We start from the raw sequence: 20,014 nt of genomic DNA on the forward strand, positions 1-20,014 counted from the left end.
TTTATAAAATTGTTTTTCTAATTAATGTGTTTTGTTTTAGTAATTTTTTAAGATCCTTCCCCAGAGCAGCTTAACTTTTTTATTCAATATTATAATTAAATAAAATATTTTGTTTATATTTAAAATTATATTATTTATCGTATGTTATAATATAATTTATATTTATTTTATATTTAATAACGGCTAATTAACAGCATTCATCATATGTGTACATGTAATATTGAATGTGTCTAGCCAAATTTAAAAATAATGAATTATTGTAAATTAATTACAATTTAATTTAATGAAAAATCAAGAATATTGGTAATTTGGAGCTGCGATATATGCTTTCCTCTTCCTTGGAGTTCTGGGCTCAATATAGTTGTATCCATAATTCAATTTTTCCTCATCCCATTTACATTGCATCCATTCATTATACCATTTAACACACTTAGTAGAAGCAAACTCTGGATTCTATAAATAATAATTATAAACATATTTATAAATAATTAACATATTAAATAATAGTTTTTGAATCTAATATTTGTTTAAAATAAATAAGAATTACCAATTTATAATTATTTGAATTTAAACATTTAAACTCTTCAACTTTAATTGGATTACAGGCAGATTTTGGATCGTCTGAGTTAACCAAATTCACAAACTTATAATTAAGTTCATCTGTTGTAAATTGATTATCATCATTTTCATGAGAATATGCAATCAATCCAGATATTTTTGCCAACGATCTTTGCCATGCTTGAACTGGAAAGAATACACCATGACCAGGCAATGTGTTTAGATGGTGTTCAGAGTCTTTATGATTGTGTTTATTTTCCATTTAAATTTTTTATTATTTTGTAATAATTATTATAAAATTGTGTATCTATTTATTTTGATTTTATAATAATTATAAACTTTAATAATTATATATAATATACACCCCACCCTTGTTTATATTTAACATTCATTTCTCTTTCTTGACAAATTTCCATTTAATTAATAATGAAGAAAAAATCATCTTTGTTAAAGGAGCAGCCTTCTGGATCTGTTCCTGACTGCCTTTTGTGGGAGTTGGTGAGAAACAATCATGCTCATTTGAAGAAGACTACTACAATGAATTTTTCATTGGAATCTCACAATGTAGTTTCACTACATTCTCCTAAATATACTGGTATACAACTTATATCATATTGTTATTTATTACCTTTCTTATTAACATTGTATATTATATCTAATTACATTATAGGTTATGCTCACAAGCCACTGGTCGATGTTAACTTGAACACTAACGGATCACTCGTTCATTATAAGACTAGGAATCTTGCAAATACAAGGTAAATTACTTATTTTTAGTTTAAATGAAATGTAATGACTTATTATTTAGGCGTCCATCCACTAAGAGTTTCCAGAAAACATTGCCAAAGTCGTCATTGTTTCTTAACTACTTGAGGAAATCTCTAAGGAAGCACAGACCTGATTTACTCAACCCTGTTCTAAAGAAGTTTACATTGCTTTCAAGATACAGTACTGACGAGAAACAGGAATCATAAATATATAATTTAATAAATACTTGAATCATACTTGTTACTTGTTTGATAACATATCATTTATATTTTAATTTATCAATATAATGAAAAATAATATTATGTTTTATGTAAATTCACATATGTTCATAATATAATATAATATATACATAAAGATTTCAGTAAATTATACATTTGAAGGATATAAGAACACTCTTACTCTGTGTCCCATAGCCTTCGGAGGGAGGTTTTTCTTAAATTTAGCTCTAACCACGCCTCCGTTTCCATGTGGCCTTGTCACCTTTCCCCAAACTACTCTGTGGTTCTTTCCATTCTTTACAGTTTTAGCTTTGTATACGTAGGCAACTCTCTTACCAAGATAAAAGGATGTTTCTTCACGAGTATTGACACCCTCCAATCTTAGGAGACTTGACTTTTGATCCTGGTTAACCTTGGACCTATAGAATCAATGTTAGTAAATATACAAACATTAGATTCCAATAATAAAAATAAAAATATACAGCTGATAGTTTATATTAATAAATGATATTATAATTATTTACCTCTTGTATCCCAAAAACACAGCACGAGTATATAAGCGAACTGGTTCCTTCTTTGAACGTGTCTTCTTTACCTTATCAACCATAATGATGGTTCAAAAATCAACAGAATTTAATTGATAAAATAAATTATTTAAAATTATTTATATAATAATATATAAGTAAAATAATATATATTATTATATTGTGCCCCACCTATATATAATTACAATTGATAATTAAAATATATGTATCAATATATATATATATAATTATAAAGTCATTAATATATTCAATATATCGTATCAATGATATAAACACATTTTTATTATATAGAATTGTATAATCAGTTATTATATAAATGTATGATTTATACATTATATAATTATAAACACATCATTTAAATAATTAAAGAAATTATTAAAACAAGTATTGAAATTTTTAAATATTATATATAAATGTTAATAATAAGGATTTAGTTTATTTTTAAAATTTTAAATAAATCATTGAATGAATTATTATTGTTTAGAATATATGTTTTATAAAAATTTATATTGCAAATGATTTTATTTTATTTATTTATTAGTATAATAATTGTATATTTTATTAATTCACACCTCATTCAATTTTTGATGTCGTTATAATAATTATATTTTTATCATCCCAAATATGTAGCTTGTATTTAAATTCTTATATCTATTATTATAACAATTATCCAATATCTATGATACCCTATTTCCGACACTATGATTGTTGTGGTGCTACACATGTCATTTATTAAAAATGTCAACCTTCAAGTTTGAGAAGCTTTTGGTCGGACCCTCCGTTGACCTTTTTGATAAGGAATTTCCTCACCATAATGTTTGGGAAGTTGAAACGTCGTCCAAGGACCCGTCCTTGGAGTTAACCTCGGACTTCCGCCTTAACAGATCAGACGAGCTCCTTGGCCTTGTCACACTTAAGAATGTTTTCCCCAACTTCACCAGTGAAGTTAACCTGAATTCGACAGGCGTTCACCACTTGGATGTCACATCGAAGGTATTTTGCTTGTCTCATGATTGTACACATTTACATCATAATTAAGTTAACACTTTTATTCTTCTCATCCGCTTTGTAAATCAACCTTTTTCAGTTGCCATTCTTCCCTGATGCCACAGTCGGAACAAAGTATCTATTCGATACCGACAAAAATCATCACCACTTCTTTGTTTCTTCCCAGGTCGAGAACAAGTTCATGTGGAGCAGATTTGAGATGAAACCGCTCGACTTGGAGTATAATTTCTTCTCTCTCTTCAAGCTTGGACCACAAAAAAGGTGTTTGGTCGGTGCTGAGGTCACTGGCCACAAGCTCGGCAGAGTCAACGTCACACTCGGATCTGCGTATAAAAGGGAGTTTGGAAACCACAACTTTTTGTTAGGACTCAGATTGTAAGTGATGGTTACTTCGGTGTTATTTGATCACTCGCGGACTTACTTATTTTAACCATTCATGTAAACAAAATACTCATTCAGGTTCGGTAATAAGGACGATTACCTTGATCGTGTTGTTGGAAATGTCCACTTGACCAAGGACGGCGGCGTCAAGCCAGTGTCCATGGGTGTTAAGCTGGACCACGCCATGAAGTCGAAGAGGACGACGCTGAGCTTCGGCGCACAGTGGTATCTAACGCCACTCGATGATCCGCACGCCTCCTTTGTCAAGGCTAAGGTCGACAACGACGCGAGGGTCGCCCTGTCATTTAGCCAGAAGTTCAATTCGCTTGTAACAATGCTGTTCGGCCTTGACTTCAACGGGAAGAGCCCGCTCCATGACCCGGATGTTAACTACGGAGTTAAACTGACACTCAAGGCTTAATCAAGTCCATTCGACTCTATATTTTATATATCACCTTTCAATTGATCAGGAAAAGTGGACAGTGGGCATCAGTGCCCATTAATGATAAGCTAACAGAATATCTAGTTTTCTCTTTATTATAACTAAATTAGTTTTTTTAAATAATCTGCATTAAGGTCGTTTCCTATAAATAGGAAAATGTTTTCATCCACTTCGACGTCTATTCGATTTATTTCATAAAATTGACCGATTCCCTGTAACTCGTAGGTGTGGTCCATGGCGTCAACTACATCTGTCACTGGACAGTCCCCGATAGCCTTGAAAATACCCTTGCATCTGCAAAAACTGTTATGACTGGACTATTATGTTAGTTTAAATGTAAGTAACGTTATTACCTGTAAACATCATTCCTGTCCCACAGGAGAGACGATACAGTATCATTTATGTACTTTAGCGAATACACACGATTACTCCTGATGCTTACTGACTTGAGTCTGCTTTTCTCATGATGAGCATGGCAAGTCTCTGTCTCAGGTTGTAAAGTAAGTATCTTCTTAGACTCGAAGGTGCCAAGGTCGAATATATGGTTTAAGTCGAAGTCGCACTTAACAGACTCGACTACTTTACAGTTGTTTATGGTGAGAAGGTATTCTCTAAGATCATTTGTGAGTGGGCTAATATCAGCTTTGTTAACGACAATTAAATCTGCCACTGACAGCTGTTTTGAAAACGTTTCAAACAACTCTTGGCAGTCGTTAGGGAAACAACCATCACTACTATTATTCATAATAGTTTGTGCGTTATCATCGGTATTCTTATTAGCATTTTCATTAGAAGTGGCATTAGCATTGGCATTGTTTATGGAATTTGATTTGTTCGCGTTTTTGTTTAAAAATAAGTTTAGTGTGTTTACATCTGTGATTGAGACTACTCCGTCCAGCCTTAGGCGAGAGTCCAAGTTATCGTCTACCCATAGGTTGCCAGTTAGAGTTAGAGGATCTGCTGTTCCAGCTGATTCAATTATTATCCAATCGATTCTATCGCTCAGTTCCAGAAATGAGTCAAGAGCTGACACGAGTTCAGACTTGGAACTACAACACAGGCACCCGTTAGGCAACTCGTAAACAGAAGCACCTGATTTTAACAAAATGGGCTTTTCAACTCCCATTACTTCGGAAAACTCGTTCTGAATAACGCCAATTCTCCTTGTCATTACTTCAGTACATATTCGCTTGATAAGTGTGGTCTATAAAGTACAATTAATTATTGTTAATTAAATAAAATATTAACTGTCATGGATAAATAATGTTAATTTAGTATAGATAATTAAAATGTGTTAATTAAAATAAATAGAATCTTAATAATACCATGGAATTTATATAAAACATACCTTTCCTGTTCCTAAGAACCCAGTTATTATTGTTACTGGAACCTTTTCCATATTATATTACAATTTATTTAATTAAATTGGTGTTTTAAGTTGTAATTTGGTTTTAATATTTTACACATTTTAGAATTTATATATTATATAGTGTGTAAATACTAATCCACATTTGGGTATGTTGATTTCAAATCGTATTTTTGATATTCATTATGTCTTCCATTGCAACCTCTCATACACCTTGTATCTCCAATCATACACTCTAGTGAATCCATTCTGTTTGCCATATAGTTAATTCTCTTTTTTAAATACCTGCAAAGTCGTTAATTTACACATTATATAAAACTTGATTTAAACACAATTTATAAATATATATTATTTTACATGTTTTCGCTTTGTAGTTTTTTGTTTTCTTCATTTAACTTTTCTGCTCTGTTAACTAGAATTCCTATTGATACCTTCGATTCGTTTGCCTGTTTATGGTATTCTGATATCAGTGATTGATATTTATTTAACAATGATTTGAAATTTCTGTTCTTTTCTTCTATTTCATCATCATAATTATAATAATCACTTATTAATTTTGCCATCTACTCATGTGATTTTTATATGCACATAACATATTTTTTTATTTTATTTTAAATTTCAATTTTTATATTTATATCTTCCATAATTATAATAATATTTTTCTTTCATCTATTTAATATTTTATCTATTTTTTTCATTATACTATGTACACCGAGACGTATTATCTATGATTCACTCATTTTATTCAATCATATAATATTAAATAATTAACACAATACCATCTCATAATTTACACACCGATAAGGTTCTATACCCATAGAAGGCCCTTTTTATTTGTACATGTGTATAGCCAGGGCTCTCTGTTATGCCAATTACAATCCGATAGTATGCCATCCATTTTCAACTCGTTCAGAGGCACAAACAGTATTTCTCCATCTTTGTTCGTGCTTATATGGAAACATTTTATGCTAAAAATTCACATACAACCACTTTACACTAACCTCTTGCGATACGCTACTAATGCCAACGGTAGTTTCTTGTGTATTTGAACCTTAATCACCTTTTCGTTTTCAAAGCTAAACTTTTATATGTTTGTGTTTTTAATTTTATGATAAATGTGCAATTCCATTACAGTCACTATCATTTAACCAATATTGATTCTGCCAATATTTTTTTACCTGAACGTCTTGTACGGGAACGACGATATTTCCTGGTCATATATTGTCAGTTTCCCTTCCTCGTCTCCTGTCAGTAAATACGTTCCGTTAGTGTCCATCGACACTGGCAACTCCACTCCAGTAAACTTAGACTCATCATTCAATCTACGTCGTATTTATTTGTGTGCATTTAGTTATTTCAGCTGATCACCATTGTCTACTAGCAACTATTTATCTAATTTTCTTTAATCCTTACTTATCGTTTGACCCTGTTGTTGAGAGGTTATACAGTCTGATGTTCCTCGTAAACGCAACTATCAGCTTCGGTTCACTTGGGTGAAACATTGCCAGTTTAATTCTATTGTTCGATATTTTGTTTCCTAGTCTCATTGAGCTCTTCTTCGGTATGCAGTGCAGCACACACTGGTTTATGCTTTCCACCGACTCTGGTGAGACACATACAATGTAGTTTCCTATTTAATTTCTGTTTTCCTCTTGATAAACTAAATACCGATTTAACTATTAACAATTATCTAGTTTCTATTAATATAATTAAATATTATCTATTAACGATAATTAAATATTTTTACCTCCTGGGTGTACTGCCATATTCCTCACTGGATGTGGATGTTGAATACTTATCCCTTCGTATTCACCCTAATTGCATTTAATAAATTTTTTATTTCTTTACTCAACTTACCTTCTTATATACTTTCCAGTTATTTTTATCTGATCCCATACTTAAGTAGTTTCTTGCCTTTTCATACTCCTAAATTACATCATGTTACCGTATGATTTGTCATTACTTACATCTTCTTCATTTTCTTCCTTAGAGCCGCTCTTATTTGGCAGATTTAACGGCAGTATTGTCACTTTACTTTCGTGTGCTACTACTATTATTGGCAACTTCGGGTGCCACAGCATGTCGTTGATTTCGCTAAACTCCAGCTTCATGAATGCACACCCTGTGATCACGTCACATATACGCACTATCTCCGAAGTTGCCAGAGCAACGTATCTTCCTGTTCTGTACTCAGTCAGTTTCTTCAATCCTTCGAATCTGTACTCTACGCTTTCTTTCTTCGGGAACGGCCCCAATTCTGATGGACTTGGTAGCTTCGGCAGTAGCGATTCTGGGTCCACGTTCATCTTCATCTTCACTGCTCTCGGGCACATCAGCAGCTGCAGGCACCTCGTAAACCTCTCCACTATCAAATTCTCGTATACTGGCACTGCTCTGAGTGACTCATATTTATTTGGCATGTAATTCATCTTCCTTTCATGAGGCTCCGTCTCAATCCAATCCTTCTTCTCCTATAAAAATTATTATTAAAAGTTCCACTAAAAAACTCCATCAAATACAAATAACTTCAAATGCCGTTCTATTTTATGACAAATTTGTATTTGCGATAATATAAACACTTATATCTTTATTATCATACCTCTTCGTTAAACAGATACTCTTCCGGCGGGTTATATGACTCTGAATGTGTTGGCAGTTCTGTTTTAGGCGGTTTTATTTCATTTTTCGAGCTTCTTTTAGCGCTCGTCGGGTCCACGTCGTATATTGCGTCCTTCCATATGTCTTCCACTCTTTCCCACTCCTCCATCATTTTCTGTTCATTCAGCCTTCTCTGTTCCAATGTAAATATCTTCCCTGATTTGATCAGCTTCACCAGCCTACAAAAACTTTTAATTCTAATCGATTTAAAACTCAAATCACACATTCATTTATTTATTATACTTACCTTGCCACTTTCATTGCCTCCCATTTTGATGGTAAGAATCTTGCCTTTGGCTCAAGTTCAAATGATACTGGTTGCTTCCTACGCGTTCCTTATAATAGATTTAACTTACGCATCCTTGTTATCAAACTCTATCGTTAGTCCTTCGGCGTCATATGTTTCTGAGGGGTACATCCCTTTCCTAATCCTTCGAATGATCTGTACAATAGTTAAATGTGTGTACACACAATGTTATATACCTTCAAATCATCATCCGATAGTCTTATTGTTCTATTGTTTTTAGGATCTACGATAGTTCTCCAAGAATCAGGGTTATCGGAATTAAAAATTAGCTGTCCCAGCTGTGTAGAATCCAACTCCTTCACCAACCTCTTCCCCTCAACAGTGTATCCTAATGTATTAAGTTAATAATTAAATAAAAAAAATTTATTTGATTCGAAATAAGCTATTACGGCAATATGTATTAAATTATACCTATATGGTTTTCATCGTTGTACCAATCGATTGGTACATTTCCTGTGCGATTTACTTCTCCTTCCGCTTCATCCGAATCAAATAAAGTTTCAGAATCCTGACTTTGCAAATCTATTTGATCGTCTTCTTCAATAAAAGTAACCTTGGTTTTATTTAAATTCTTTTTATTTCTAGTTTTGCTGTCGTTAACAGAATTCGATCTAGTACTTGATGTTTCAATATCATATTTTCTCAAAGTTAATTCTGAACCGATATTATCATTTTTAAAACGTTTTTTTGGCATTTTGATTAAATATAATAAACAAACATTAACACTATACATATGTATTATTAACACAACAATTAATAAATATATGTAATAAATAATTATACATTTGATTTAAAATATATTAATAATATGTATTTTTTTATATAAATAATATTTGACAATCAAATATCTATTTTATTTGTTGCAATTGAAATAATCAATAATTATTATGATTTTATCAAATAATAAATCAAATCATAATAAATTTTTAATAAATAGTATTTTAAATATAAGTTTCTTCTAGTTTAAACGTTTTTAAATTTATAGGTCAACAATTTTTATAATTCTATTTACACATTACATATCGTGTTGATATGCTATAATTATTAAAGATTCTTCACATTATTTTTGATTATTATTTGTATTTAATTTCAAAGTTTTATATGAATTTAAATTTAAAATAAAATCAACAACTCGCACATCATTGCACATCGTTTAAATAGAACGTCCTCAATATATATATAATAAATAACATTTATTTGATTTTCTTGTTTATTCTTCTAATGTGTATATAGTATAATTCATAAAATCGGTTTTGTTTGTTTTTTATATACTTTTCATACTATTAATTTCTGTTTACACATTTAGACACTTAACCAATATATTTGTATATTATTTGATATTTTTATCTTTTTTGAACCTTTTTATATTTAATTTTATTTGAAAAATGAATAAACTCTCATACCGGGTCATTTTACATGGCCCTATGAGCTGGAAGACATCGCAACATTTGCCTGATTCGATAAATGGCACACCTTATTTGGTAATATTCGAGCCTGTTAGCTCTATGGTTATTGTATCACAAGGAACACTCCTAATTCCACACATTCCCGTTTATATGAACAAAATCAACTCTCAAATCTTATCGGTTTTCGTCTTTAATGATGCTTCTTTAGCCAAGCAGTTGGTTTCTGAACTGTATAACTACTCGGATAAAAACATTAATACATTTGATATTTACAAAAATGAGAAGGTGGTCAGTCTTCTTTCAAAATCATTATCTTCTTTTCATCTTCCACTGGAGGTTGTTGTAAAAAGAGTTGATTACAGCAGTGTTAACAGGCAATCCACTGCAGTTTCGAACACATTTTCCGTTCCCAGCTTTAGAACTGGATTAAAAAGGAACTTAACACTATTCAACCCTTATGGTATCTTTTAATTATTCTTATTTATTTTTCTTAACCGTTATTAATTTATTTTTTATAGAGAATTTAAATCAGAGGTTTGGTGTCGATCCTACATCTAATATGAACATGAGGATATCAAACACAGTGACTAATAACATTCTCAACTATAATTTTGATTCTGAGAATAAAATGTATAAAGATGAGCCTAAGAGCGTTAAAAATTCCTACGACAATCTGGATTCTTACAATTTGAGAGTTGGCCTCGAGGAAGGTTTTTATATGGTTACAACATCAACGGATTTGATGAAAAAATTATTTCAATGTCTTGAAAGAAAGGGACCGAGAGTAAATAGGCTTTCTCTAAATTTTTATAAAATAAGGAAGGATGATCCGAGGGATAAGTCCAACCTTCATGCCAACACAATGGCAAACAATGTTGGTTTGAGTACTTCCAAAATCTCGCTTAATAGGAATAATACTAGCATTTGTTACAAAAATGGATTGAAAAATGATGTTGAATTTAATAAAAACATCAAAATCGATGCAAAAAACCTCGGCCAAGTTGGTCATTTATCCAATGACTATAAGTTGTCTAAAAACCCAGGATTTTACACACCTGGATTTGTAAGCACTCCTCTCTTTAACAACGGAAATGTTTATAAGAATAACACAAGCAACATGTCCAAAACCTGCGATGATGCAGCTAAACCATGTTTATCAACGATTCTTAGATCATTAACTGCTGCCATTGACAAGAACACCGAGGCTCTGAATCTTAATGGAAGCATTAAAGGATCTAACAAGTGTTCACATAATACAGATGGCGATGTTGATAATGTGTTCAAATCAGTGTTGAAAGACACTAAGCAGAGTGTAGGTCAATCATTTAATGGACATGGGCTTGTAAGCATGTCAACATCAGAATTCTTTGGGTATTCGTCTCCCACATCCAACTGCAATTCAAATAATCTTAATATGAGGAATTTTAGTTTGTTGAGCGACTCTTCTCCTGATTCACAACTTGGTAAGCTTAAAACGACTGATTTCACTGACCTCAAGTTGGACGATTTTCATCTTAAACCTTTCAATGAGAGCGAAAATTCCGATTTAAACCAGATTATTCAGTCTAAGACAAATGATGGTGAAGTTAAACACGTTGATACTACCACCGATCAAACAAATTATGATGGTTTTGTTCAAAACTATATCCATGTGTTGGAAAAATTAAACGAAGTTGAGAGCCTATACGATTTAGATGATATAAAGAAGAAGTTCACGGAACAACAAAATAAAAAGAAACTCGAAAGCTCGTATAACCTTAATTTGGACAATGCCACTTCTGAGAATGTAAATGTACAAGAAGATAGTCCTAATGTTAAGGTGTCATCTAGAACAGAAGAAAAGGGCGATGATGCAAGTGTATATTCTGATAGTTTGAGTAATTTCACTGAAGATTCGGCCGATAACTTGACACATAACGAGTATCCTGATATCAAAAGTGTTAAGAATCTTGAATTTGATAATCAGAATACTAACACTAATGAAAAAAATACAACCTTTAGAGACGATGAGGAGTGTAAGAGTGACATAGATTCAAACTTTGACAAATTGTCAACTAAGTCGGACCTTAACGTGCTAATGGACGAATTTAACCAACTCTCTACAAAGAATGAACTTCTGTCAAGAGATAACTCTAAATACAGAACTAAAATACTTAGACTCAAGGATAAGATTAAAAACATTAAGTCGCTACATAAGTACGAGTTGGAGGACGTGATGAACACAAACTACTCAAATGAGGAGAAGCTGAGGTCTGCAATTAACGACAACAACGTGACCATAAAGATGATGGAGCAGGAAAGACTAAAATTGACTGAAATGGTGGAACAACATAAAATGATAATAAAGAGGCTGAGTAGGGAGAAGTTGGAGACTGTGCAACAACTCACAAGGCTTGAAGAAGACTATAATAAGTTGCAAATGGTGAGGGAGATGGACAAGAATGAAAAGTATGCATACAACAAAACCAAGTTGGAGCTTGAGCAGCTAAAGTCGGATAACGAGGTGTTAAACAATAAGCTAAGGACTGCAAATGAGAAGATATTAAAGATGCAGCACGATGATAAGGTAAACAACGATATTGTCTCACAGTTGAAGGAGAAGCTTAAGAGAATCGAGGAAGATAAAGTGAAGACCGATCAACTACTGAATGAAAACAGAGTACTTAAATCGAAGGAAGTTCAGATGAAGGATAAATTCGAGCTCATGAAAAGAGACCATGTGAACCTAAGGAGCGAGTTTAACACCGAAAAGTCGAATAATTTAAGACTTATCCAGCACAATGAGGAGCTTAAGGACGAATTGAGGAGAGTGAAGGCGACCCTGAGTGAATATGAATCGAGGGACGACAAGTTGGAGTCTAAATTGTCGATGCTGGAGAGCAATAACACAGTATTGCTCAAAAACCTGGAGGCCTCTAAAAATGAAATTAATAATCTGAAACTACTTTTAGATAACGCGAATAAGGACAAACTGAAGGTAGAAAATAAGTATCTTCAGCTGCAATCGAGTGTTGAGAAGGTCGAGTACATGAACAACTCACTGTCGACGGAGCTCGTTGAGGCGAAGAAGCTGGTAGAATTGAAGAATAACGAGGGGGCACGCCTAGTCTCTCTTGTAACTGAAAAGGAAAATGAGCTGGTCCTTTGGAAAAACCAGGCAAACGCGTCGAAGGAAGCCCACGCACAACTGCAGAGAGAACACAGTTACTTGCGGGCATCATATGAAGCAGTTGAGTCATCATACAGGAAGTTTCAGCAGTATGAGGAGGGCTTGAGGAGCCAGTTACAGGTGAAGGCTGAGCAGAACCAGGAGCTCTTGAGGCAATTGCGAGAGTTTCAAGTCTGCATGGACACTTTCAAGTCAGATACGGATCTGAAATCCAGTAGGCAGCAGGAGTTGTACTCAAAATTAGCTGCAAGATTCTTCCTTTTGGCTTCCAAATACGACAAGCTGAAAAAAGATAACGCACTCAATAAAATTAAGCTAGTAATGATGGAACACAAAAACAACTCAATGTTAATAAGGAGGCTCATTAGAACCGTTCTTCTTTCCAAGGCTAAGATCGCTAAGCGCAACTGTCAAATACTGAGCATTGTTGGAGCCTTGCAGATGAAGGGCCCTACCACTTGCTCTATGATTATTTCCAGGATAAACACACTGGTGGCAGTTACTGCTGAAAGCAATTCGAAGTCACAAGGTAATATATTCAGTTATTATTTACTACTAGTATTTGATTGTTACTAATTAGCAGCTATTAGGTAGATAAACAACACTTTGTATGATGGTGATTAATATCTTAACCATTTAACCAAATATGTTTTACAAGTATTTAGACAAAATCGCACAACTCAAAACTTCGTTCATGAAGCACTCTCTCGAAAAGGACCAGATGATTAAGGTTCTGCAGACTAAGTTGGTTTCCATGGACCAGTTGAAGGAGAACCAGCAGTTTCTGCTTGAGGAGAACCGGAACCTGTCCGACCAGATAATGGCTGAGCAGAACAACTCGCAGAAGCTGCAGCAGGCGCTGAACGAGCAGATTGAGCGCGAAAGGTTCGCCTTTGAGTCAGAGTCCAAGTCGCTGTACAGCAGGCAGTACCAGCTACTCAGGCACAACGAGCAGCTTTCCAAGGAGAACCACAGCCTCAAGGAGTCGCTTAACACCCTGCTGCAGTCCAGCAAGGTCGACGTCGAGCCTGACTTCTCCTTCAACCCCGGCCATGACCCTAACCCTAGCATTTTCGACGTTAAATACGAGCGCGTCAAGAGCATTTACGACTCCGTGCCCTACGACTCGAGTAAGCAGCCTCACTATGTGAACTACTTCAACTCTCCGACTGTGCTAAGGCGTAAATCAGAGCTCGAGGAGGTGCTTTCTTCTAAGACTCGAGATCGCTACCCTCGGATGGTTTATCACAGGGTGTAACGGTACACTTTGTGCTCAAATCATGTTTCACTAATTACCATGTAATACAAATATCTATATGTTTTAAATCAGGTTATTTACTGGCTGCTCTTTCTGTGCGTTCTCCTTTTCCAGCAACTTCCTCTTCTTCAATATGAGCTCTATGAGCTTCTGGTTCTGTCCTCCTGACTGGTCCTTTATAAAGAACTCGCTCGTTTGCAGGTACTTGCACGTTTTCACCCAGTCAAACACGTTTTTTTCCGAAGGCTTGTTCGATTCTTCCTCCTCCAGAAGTTTTTTTAACTTTTCTTCTATTTGTTTTTTGCGATCATTGTGCCAGTTCTCCAGCTCCTGCGCTGCTGTTTTAATCCTGTTTTCCACATCCTGAGCCTCCTTCACCTTAAGTTTCTCCAACCGTTCATTGTTGTTCTTTACCCAGAGTTCATACGGGTTAAGAGCAGATTCGGGTTTAATAGAATTATGTAAAAACTCGTTATTAACTTTAACTTCGTTGGAAACGTGTGAATTTGAACGTGATAGGTCTAAAGTAACAGTAGATGACTGATGAGACAATGGCGCTTGTGCAGTGCTATCTTCTGGAGCCTTTTCGGACTCAGGTGATTTAATATCTAACAAATTATTATTTAAATCCATGATGGATGTTGTAAGATATGAATAAATTATATTTGGTGATAAACATTCATTTGTTATATTGGGTCACAAATGTTCACAATATGATCAATTACATTTGACATAAATTTTAATAACACTATATATTATGTTTAAACACTTTATCATATAGTTTTGTTATTTGTGAACTTTCAAAGGTTTTCATTATAATTGGATATTTGTAGTTTTTTAACACAATTACACACTGTCGTTTAAAATCATTAGTTTTAATTATAAATTGAATTTTTTATAAATTATGCTTTTAGGAAGCTCCTCGCTCATTGACTTGAGTAAATCTTCCAACACATCTAATGATAAGGAACTTACTCTAGACAATAAATCGCACTTGCTTATAATTGACGATTCTATTAAGCCTTTAAACATTGGTAATTCATACGAAATCATATCACTTCCAAGTCCCAATAACGTTTATAACAAAGAATATTATTTGATCGGTGAGAATAGGCTTTTTAGGCTAAACGGAATAAAGCCTAATGAGAACAGAGTCAGTTTATTTCTTAACGAGTTTCTGGCAAATCCTGAGTTTATTATCGCAACATTCGAATTTGATGTGATTTTCATATTCATTTCAATTTTGTACTTAAATAAGGACAAGTATATCACGATGTCATCCAGGATCGTTGATTGCTACACCAACAGCTCTTCTGCATTCTATTCTAAAAGTTTGCAGTCCTCCGTTCTGTCCATTTGGAGCAAGAATGTAAATGACGTTAAGACTAGGCTTATGTATCTCTGTGATGTCTCTGAATCTCATGGCGGTAACGAGCATCCGCTGCGCCCTAATGAAAAGAGACTCAGGCACCTCCTTACCTTCAAGGTCAATAAAATGGTTAATCACATCATTTCCAATAATCTATTCATTTCAGACTACTGCGAGACTTCGGTTACTTCCACATCTCCAACGGTTAGGAAGAATCTGGTCACCTTAAACGAGGATAAGTGTAGGCACTTCTGTTGGTCTCTCGTGAAGTCGCACCTGTCTGAGACTGCAGCAAAGATTCTAATACCCTCAGAGATAACAGGGTCATTGGTGAAGCCGGTTAAAAATGAATGTACTCCTCAGGTTTTAACATCAACTGCTACCAAGAGGGCTAAGGTTATTTCTGGATCAAAGGGCACTCCTTCAATAACCTCTTTTTTTAAGGCAAAATAATATCATATATCATTTGCATTCGTCTATTCGTATGTAATCTAATGTGCTTGATTATATTTGCAATTTAATATTTATTAAATTTTGTATATATTTATATATTGTTTTATGTGTGCATTTGTATATTCATTGTTATACATATTATATTGTGATTATGTGTATATATACTTTATACATTTAATGCAATGTATCAATATGTATACATATACTTTTATAAACATAACTGTTATATGTATTAATATACACATATATACTAACAATAACAAACTCTTATTTGGTATATAGATTATTTATGTTTATGTTATATTTTTGTATATTACTACTTTGCTACCCTTAGTAGAGCAAGCATTACAGACCATAATGCAACTGCGTTTACGTGATGAGTTAGGGCCCCGTGCAGAGGAACTTGGTACAGAAGAGTTACAATTCCTATCAATCCTTGCAGTATTGAGGCGTGCAGAACTCCCATCGATAGCCTTTTGACTGACCTGTGGACGTTGGCTCTCTTGGCTGACACTACTAGGGACACTGCGGAAAGTACCGTCAAATAGGCCAGGTTCCTGTGATTGAACTGTACCAGAGCGTCATTTTCAAAATACTGCCTCCAGCTTGACACTTTATATAGCTCTGGTGGAATTATGTTCCCATCCATCAGCGGCCATGTGTTGTACACTAAACCCGAATCGTTACCCGCCACAAAAGTGCCATATGCCATTGTCAAGAGTGTTAAAACGAGCGTTGTTCTTGTTAGTGACTTAATTTTAAGAAGGTCCTTCGTAATTGGAACGGACTTTAAACTTCCACATACGAGGTTGAGTGCATTGTACAGGCAAAGTGAATAAATTGCCGTGGCATTCAAAAAGTGGAAACACAGCCTATACGGAGAAACTCTACAAACACGCATCTACATTCGCTATATTAAGTACCTGGGTGTTTTATTTTCTGTTTTTGGTTCAAAAAATCCACTCTCGACCATCCACTTGCCCACAAACGCTTGGAACACTCCAATTGATCCAATTCCTAGTTACGATACTCAGTTAATCAACACACATTAAATATACACAATTGACAATACAATTATAATCATGTGTAGGTATATATTAATGTGTGTGTGCATTTAACGTACCTAATAGTAACAGGTGCCCCTTCGGTTTAAGTGCTCCTCTCAGTGTAAAGTACAATGCTCCTATTCCAAAAAAGGCTCCTGATGCTCTTCCTATCATTCTGTGCAGCCACTCCTTCAAAAATATATTCTTATACTCCTCCAAATTTATGTCATAGTGGACACTCTTGTATTCCGGCGTTTTCTGGATTCATAAATTATTATAATACGCACACACCTTGTATTTGTTGAACTCGGCATTCCAGGTTTCTTCGTCTTTCGGCAATGGAAGGCCCAGGAAACTCCAGTCTATCATGGACAACCCACTCTCTTTCAATCTCACATATGCTCCGAATCCCATTATAAAGGCTGTAAGACCAGAACATCCTAAAACACAGCGTATTGTGTGAGAAAACTAACCCATAAGCCACCATCCTACTTTTTTTTCGAAACTAGGATTAACTATTTCAGATTCTACCACTACCTTTGATTCAGAAAGTGTATTAAATAACCGATGGATATTGAAATTTAAGGACCTTGTGGACGTTAACAGAAATTTATGAGAATTTTCTGTGGTAATTGTGCGATTAAAATTTATAAAAAAATCTTTATACCTAAGATCATTATAGGAATATTTAACGAAGTTAATATATTTATAATTATTAAAAATTATTTTATTTAAAATTCTATGTTGATTTAACATTTTTTATAAACTAAACTCCCCATCCATTAGTTTTAAAAATTCTATAATTTAACTTTTTATGTCTATGGCAGAAAACTGTTCAATAGACGAAATAAACAATCAAAATGATGTTAAAACCAAATCAAAATCAAAAAAGAAGAAAAACAAGCCAAAAAAGAGCGATGATGTCATTGATCAAGAATTATTAGAACTAGAGACCTTAAACATCGGACCAAAAAACCCATTATTGTACAATCCTGAAAAGGGAGAGCCTTTGAGACTTGTAGGTCAATGGAAGTCACCCCAAATACTCGACAAAACAGTAGTTGAACAGTTTAAATCAATCAATTACCCAGAAGGTTTGGCATTTTTATTTACACATTTAAAATACACACATTCTGTCTCATTCATCTATATTCCATTAACAGATATTCTATAAAAACATTGTGTTTAATTAATAATTTATTCATAGGCCAGGTGTTGGAATATACTGGTTCTAATAAGCATAGAGTGACTGATGAAGAGAAACGGCACTTGGATAAGATATCGTTTGAGAAGTACAATGACATGAGGAGGGCATCTGAAGTACATCGTCAAGTTAGAAGGTACATTCAATCGGTTATTAGGCCAGGTACGCTACACAAGTTTTACATATGAACATAGGAGTGTCTTGCTTGGACCTGGTTCAGGCTCTTGAGGCGAAAACAAAGTATTATATTGAAGCTGAGGGCTTGAAGTCAGGTTGGGGGTTCCCTACCGGATGCTCACTTAATTCATGTGCTGCCCATTATACTCCAAACTACGGAGATGGCACAATATTTAAACAAGGTTAGACTTTACATATTTTTTATATAAAGGAACATTTCGACTTGTTATTTAGTCATGGTTTATTAGTATTTTACAGTTTAAAGTAATTGCTTGGTTGTATATGTTATGCTTAGACGATATTATGAAACTTGACTTTGGAACCCATGTCAATGGATTTATCATTGACAGCGCCTTCACAATCGCATTTGATGAAAAGTATGACCCTTTAATTGAGTCAACGAAAGATGGCACTAATACCGGGTTAAAATTGGCAGGAATCGATGCAAGAACGAGAGAGATTGGAGAAGCAATTCAGGAGGTGATTGAGAGTTATGAAGTCACCCTGAACAACTATCTTTACCAAATAAAGGCAGTACGCAATCTCACAGGGCATAATATAAGCCCATATATTATCCACGCAGGTTAGTTGGTGCTTAAGATATGGCAAATTAACACAATTTTGTTGGATAACTTATCCAGCGTAAGCTGATATATATTTTGTGTAGGAAAGGCGGTGCCTATTTGCAAGGGCAGCAACAGTAACGACATTATGGAGGAAGGGGATGTGTTTGCAATTGAGACCTTCGCATCAACGGGAACCGGATTCGTCATTGAAAAGATGGATTGCTCCCATTACATGAAGAACCCTAACTCGGTATTCGCTCCACTCAGGTTGAAGTCAGCACGTGAGATACTAAACACCATCAACACGGTAGGAACAGTTATCATAATAACAATACATTTAGAACTTTTCGACCTTGCCGTTTTGTAAAAGGTGGCTCGACGACCTTACAAACAAGAGGGGGTCCATACTACTAAAGAGCCTCGTGGAAAGTGACATTGTAATTCCGTACCCGCCTCTGTGCGACATGAACAACAGTTTTACGTCCCAAATGGAACACACGGTTCTCCTAAGGCCAACCTGCAAGGAAATATTGTCCAGGGGCGACGACTATTAACCCATGTACAAAAGGATCAATTATTCATAATTGTAGCATATTGGAAAGTTACACAGTACTTAAACGCAAATATATAACAATTAAATCCAGAAATACAAATAATGAAGGAATTATTATTAGTGTGTAACAGCTAATCAGAAATCGTTTGTGGTTAATACAAACTTCGTGTAAACAAAATACAATAACGAGCAGATGCCAGTGGAGAAATAGACAGGTAAAACAATAAACAGTTAGAATATAACACTTGTCAATAAATAAGATGTATGTAAATCTTTATAAGGTCAAAATTTAGGCTTCAGTTCAGCACGGATGCCCGAGTGGTTAAGGGGGGAGACTTAAGATCTTCTGGTTTGACGACCGCGTGGGTTCGAACCCCACTCCGTGCAAACTCTTTTGCGGAAAATATAAGATATCTAATTAGTAAATAGAGGTTCCCGAATGTATAATATCTGATGATGAAGTATGTGTGAAGGTTCCAGAGTAATTTGAATAGATATAGTGAACCTTCCTAGTGTGTAAACATTCACACACATATTATAAATAAAATATTAATGACTAAAA

General features: G+C 34.3%; 11 protein-coding genes and 1 non-coding gene across 12 annotated transcripts; 6 read left to right on the forward strand and 6 right to left on the reverse strand.

Annotated features, from left to right (window-relative positions):
- Nucleotides 1-291: 291 nt before the first annotated feature.
- On the reverse strand, nt 292-820 carry TOT_030000225 (conserved hypothetical protein; the record flags this gene model as incomplete). Its single annotated transcript, XM_009692970.1, has 2 exons — nt 292-453; nt 548-820. The coding sequence occupies 2 exons, from the start codon at nt 818-820 to the stop codon at nt 292-294; spliced, it is 435 nt and encodes a 144-aa protein (XP_009691265.1).
- Nucleotides 821-984: 164 nt separating this feature from the next.
- On the forward strand, nt 985-1,532 carry TOT_030000226 (60S ribosomal protein L28; the record flags this gene model as incomplete). Its single annotated transcript, XM_009692971.1, has 3 exons — nt 985-1,153; nt 1,229-1,316; nt 1,367-1,532. 3 exons carry the CDS (start codon nt 985-987, stop codon nt 1,530-1,532), a joined length of 423 nt encoding a protein of 140 aa, XP_009691266.1.
- A 160-nt stretch (nt 1,533-1,692) lies between these two features.
- On the reverse strand, nt 1,693-2,151 carry TOT_030000227 (60S ribosomal protein L35a; the record flags this gene model as incomplete). The annotated part of the gene is made up of 2 exons (XM_009692972.1): nt 1,693-1,963; nt 2,069-2,151. 2 exons carry the CDS (start codon nt 2,149-2,151, stop codon nt 1,693-1,695), a joined length of 354 nt encoding a protein of 117 aa, XP_009691267.1.
- Nucleotides 2,152-2,827: 676 nt separating this feature from the next.
- On the forward strand, nt 2,828-3,899 carry TOT_030000228 (conserved hypothetical protein; the record flags this gene model as incomplete). The annotated part of the gene is made up of 3 exons (XM_009692973.1): nt 2,828-3,082; nt 3,177-3,472; nt 3,557-3,899. The coding sequence occupies 3 exons, from the start codon at nt 2,828-2,830 to the stop codon at nt 3,897-3,899; spliced, it is 894 nt and encodes a 297-aa protein (XP_009691268.1).
- Nucleotides 3,900-4,021: 122 nt separating this feature from the next.
- TOT_030000229 (cobalamin synthesis protein) lies at nt 4,022-5,319 on the reverse strand (the record flags this gene model as incomplete). Its single annotated transcript, XM_009692974.1, has 3 exons — nt 4,022-4,214; nt 4,274-5,124; nt 5,269-5,319. 3 exons carry the CDS (start codon nt 5,317-5,319, stop codon nt 4,022-4,024), a joined length of 1,095 nt encoding a protein of 364 aa, XP_009691269.1.
- A 101-nt stretch (nt 5,320-5,420) lies between these two features.
- TOT_030000230 (uncharacterized protein) lies at nt 5,421-8,945 on the reverse strand (the record flags this gene model as incomplete). The annotated part of the gene is made up of 14 exons (XM_009692975.1): nt 5,421-5,571; nt 5,644-5,849; nt 6,101-6,254; nt 6,288-6,362; nt 6,465-6,608; nt 6,700-6,916; nt 7,034-7,100; nt 7,144-7,212; nt 7,254-7,757; nt 7,886-8,123; nt 8,192-8,269; nt 8,301-8,386; nt 8,428-8,579; nt 8,663-8,945. 14 exons carry the CDS (start codon nt 8,943-8,945, stop codon nt 5,421-5,423), a joined length of 2,424 nt encoding a protein of 807 aa, XP_009691270.1.
- Nucleotides 8,946-9,636: 691 nt separating this feature from the next.
- Nucleotides 9,637-14,084, forward strand: TOT_030000231 (conserved hypothetical protein; the record flags this gene model as incomplete). Its single annotated transcript, XM_009692976.1, has 3 exons — nt 9,637-10,062; nt 10,178-13,355; nt 13,492-14,084. The coding sequence occupies 3 exons, from the start codon at nt 9,637-9,639 to the stop codon at nt 14,082-14,084; spliced, it is 4,197 nt and encodes a 1,398-aa protein (XP_009691271.1).
- A 63-nt stretch (nt 14,085-14,147) lies between these two features.
- TOT_030000907 (conserved hypothetical protein) lies at nt 14,148-14,717 on the reverse strand (the record flags this gene model as incomplete). Its single annotated transcript, XM_009692977.1, has 1 exon — nt 14,148-14,717. The coding sequence occupies one exon, from the start codon at nt 14,715-14,717 to the stop codon at nt 14,148-14,150; it is 570 nt and encodes a 189-aa protein (XP_009691272.1).
- A 271-nt stretch (nt 14,718-14,988) lies between these two features.
- TOT_030000233 (conserved hypothetical protein) lies at nt 14,989-15,906 on the forward strand (the record flags this gene model as incomplete). Its single annotated transcript, XM_009692978.1, has 1 exon — nt 14,989-15,906. The coding sequence occupies one exon, from the start codon at nt 14,989-14,991 to the stop codon at nt 15,904-15,906; it is 918 nt and encodes a 305-aa protein (XP_009691273.1).
- A 316-nt stretch (nt 15,907-16,222) lies between these two features.
- TOT_030000234 (uncharacterized protein) lies at nt 16,223-17,708 on the reverse strand (the record flags this gene model as incomplete). The annotated part of the gene is made up of 5 exons (XM_009692979.1): nt 16,223-16,793; nt 16,830-16,923; nt 17,030-17,210; nt 17,244-17,392; nt 17,426-17,708. 5 exons carry the CDS (start codon nt 17,706-17,708, stop codon nt 16,223-16,225), a joined length of 1,278 nt encoding a protein of 425 aa, XP_009691274.1.
- Nucleotides 17,709-17,766: 58 nt separating this feature from the next.
- On the forward strand, nt 17,767-19,453 carry TOT_030000235 (methionine aminopeptidase; the record flags this gene model as incomplete). Its single annotated transcript, XM_009692980.1, has 6 exons — nt 17,767-18,046; nt 18,160-18,318; nt 18,351-18,515; nt 18,629-18,916; nt 19,001-19,206; nt 19,241-19,453. The coding sequence occupies 6 exons, from the start codon at nt 17,767-17,769 to the stop codon at nt 19,451-19,453; spliced, it is 1,311 nt and encodes a 436-aa protein (XP_009691275.1).
- Nucleotides 19,454-19,756: 303 nt separating this feature from the next.
- Nucleotides 19,757-19,839, forward strand: TOT_03t000001. The gene has a single exon. It is a non-coding gene; the product is annotated as a tRNA-Leu (tRNA).
- The last annotated feature ends 175 nt before the right edge of the window (nt 19,840-20,014 follow it).

This window comes from Theileria orientalis, chromosome 3 (genome assembly GCF_000740895.1).
Source record: "Theileria orientalis strain Shintoku DNA, chromosome 3, complete genome".
NCBI classification, from domain to species: domain Eukaryota; phylum Apicomplexa; class Aconoidasida; order Piroplasmida; family Theileriidae; genus Theileria; species Theileria orientalis.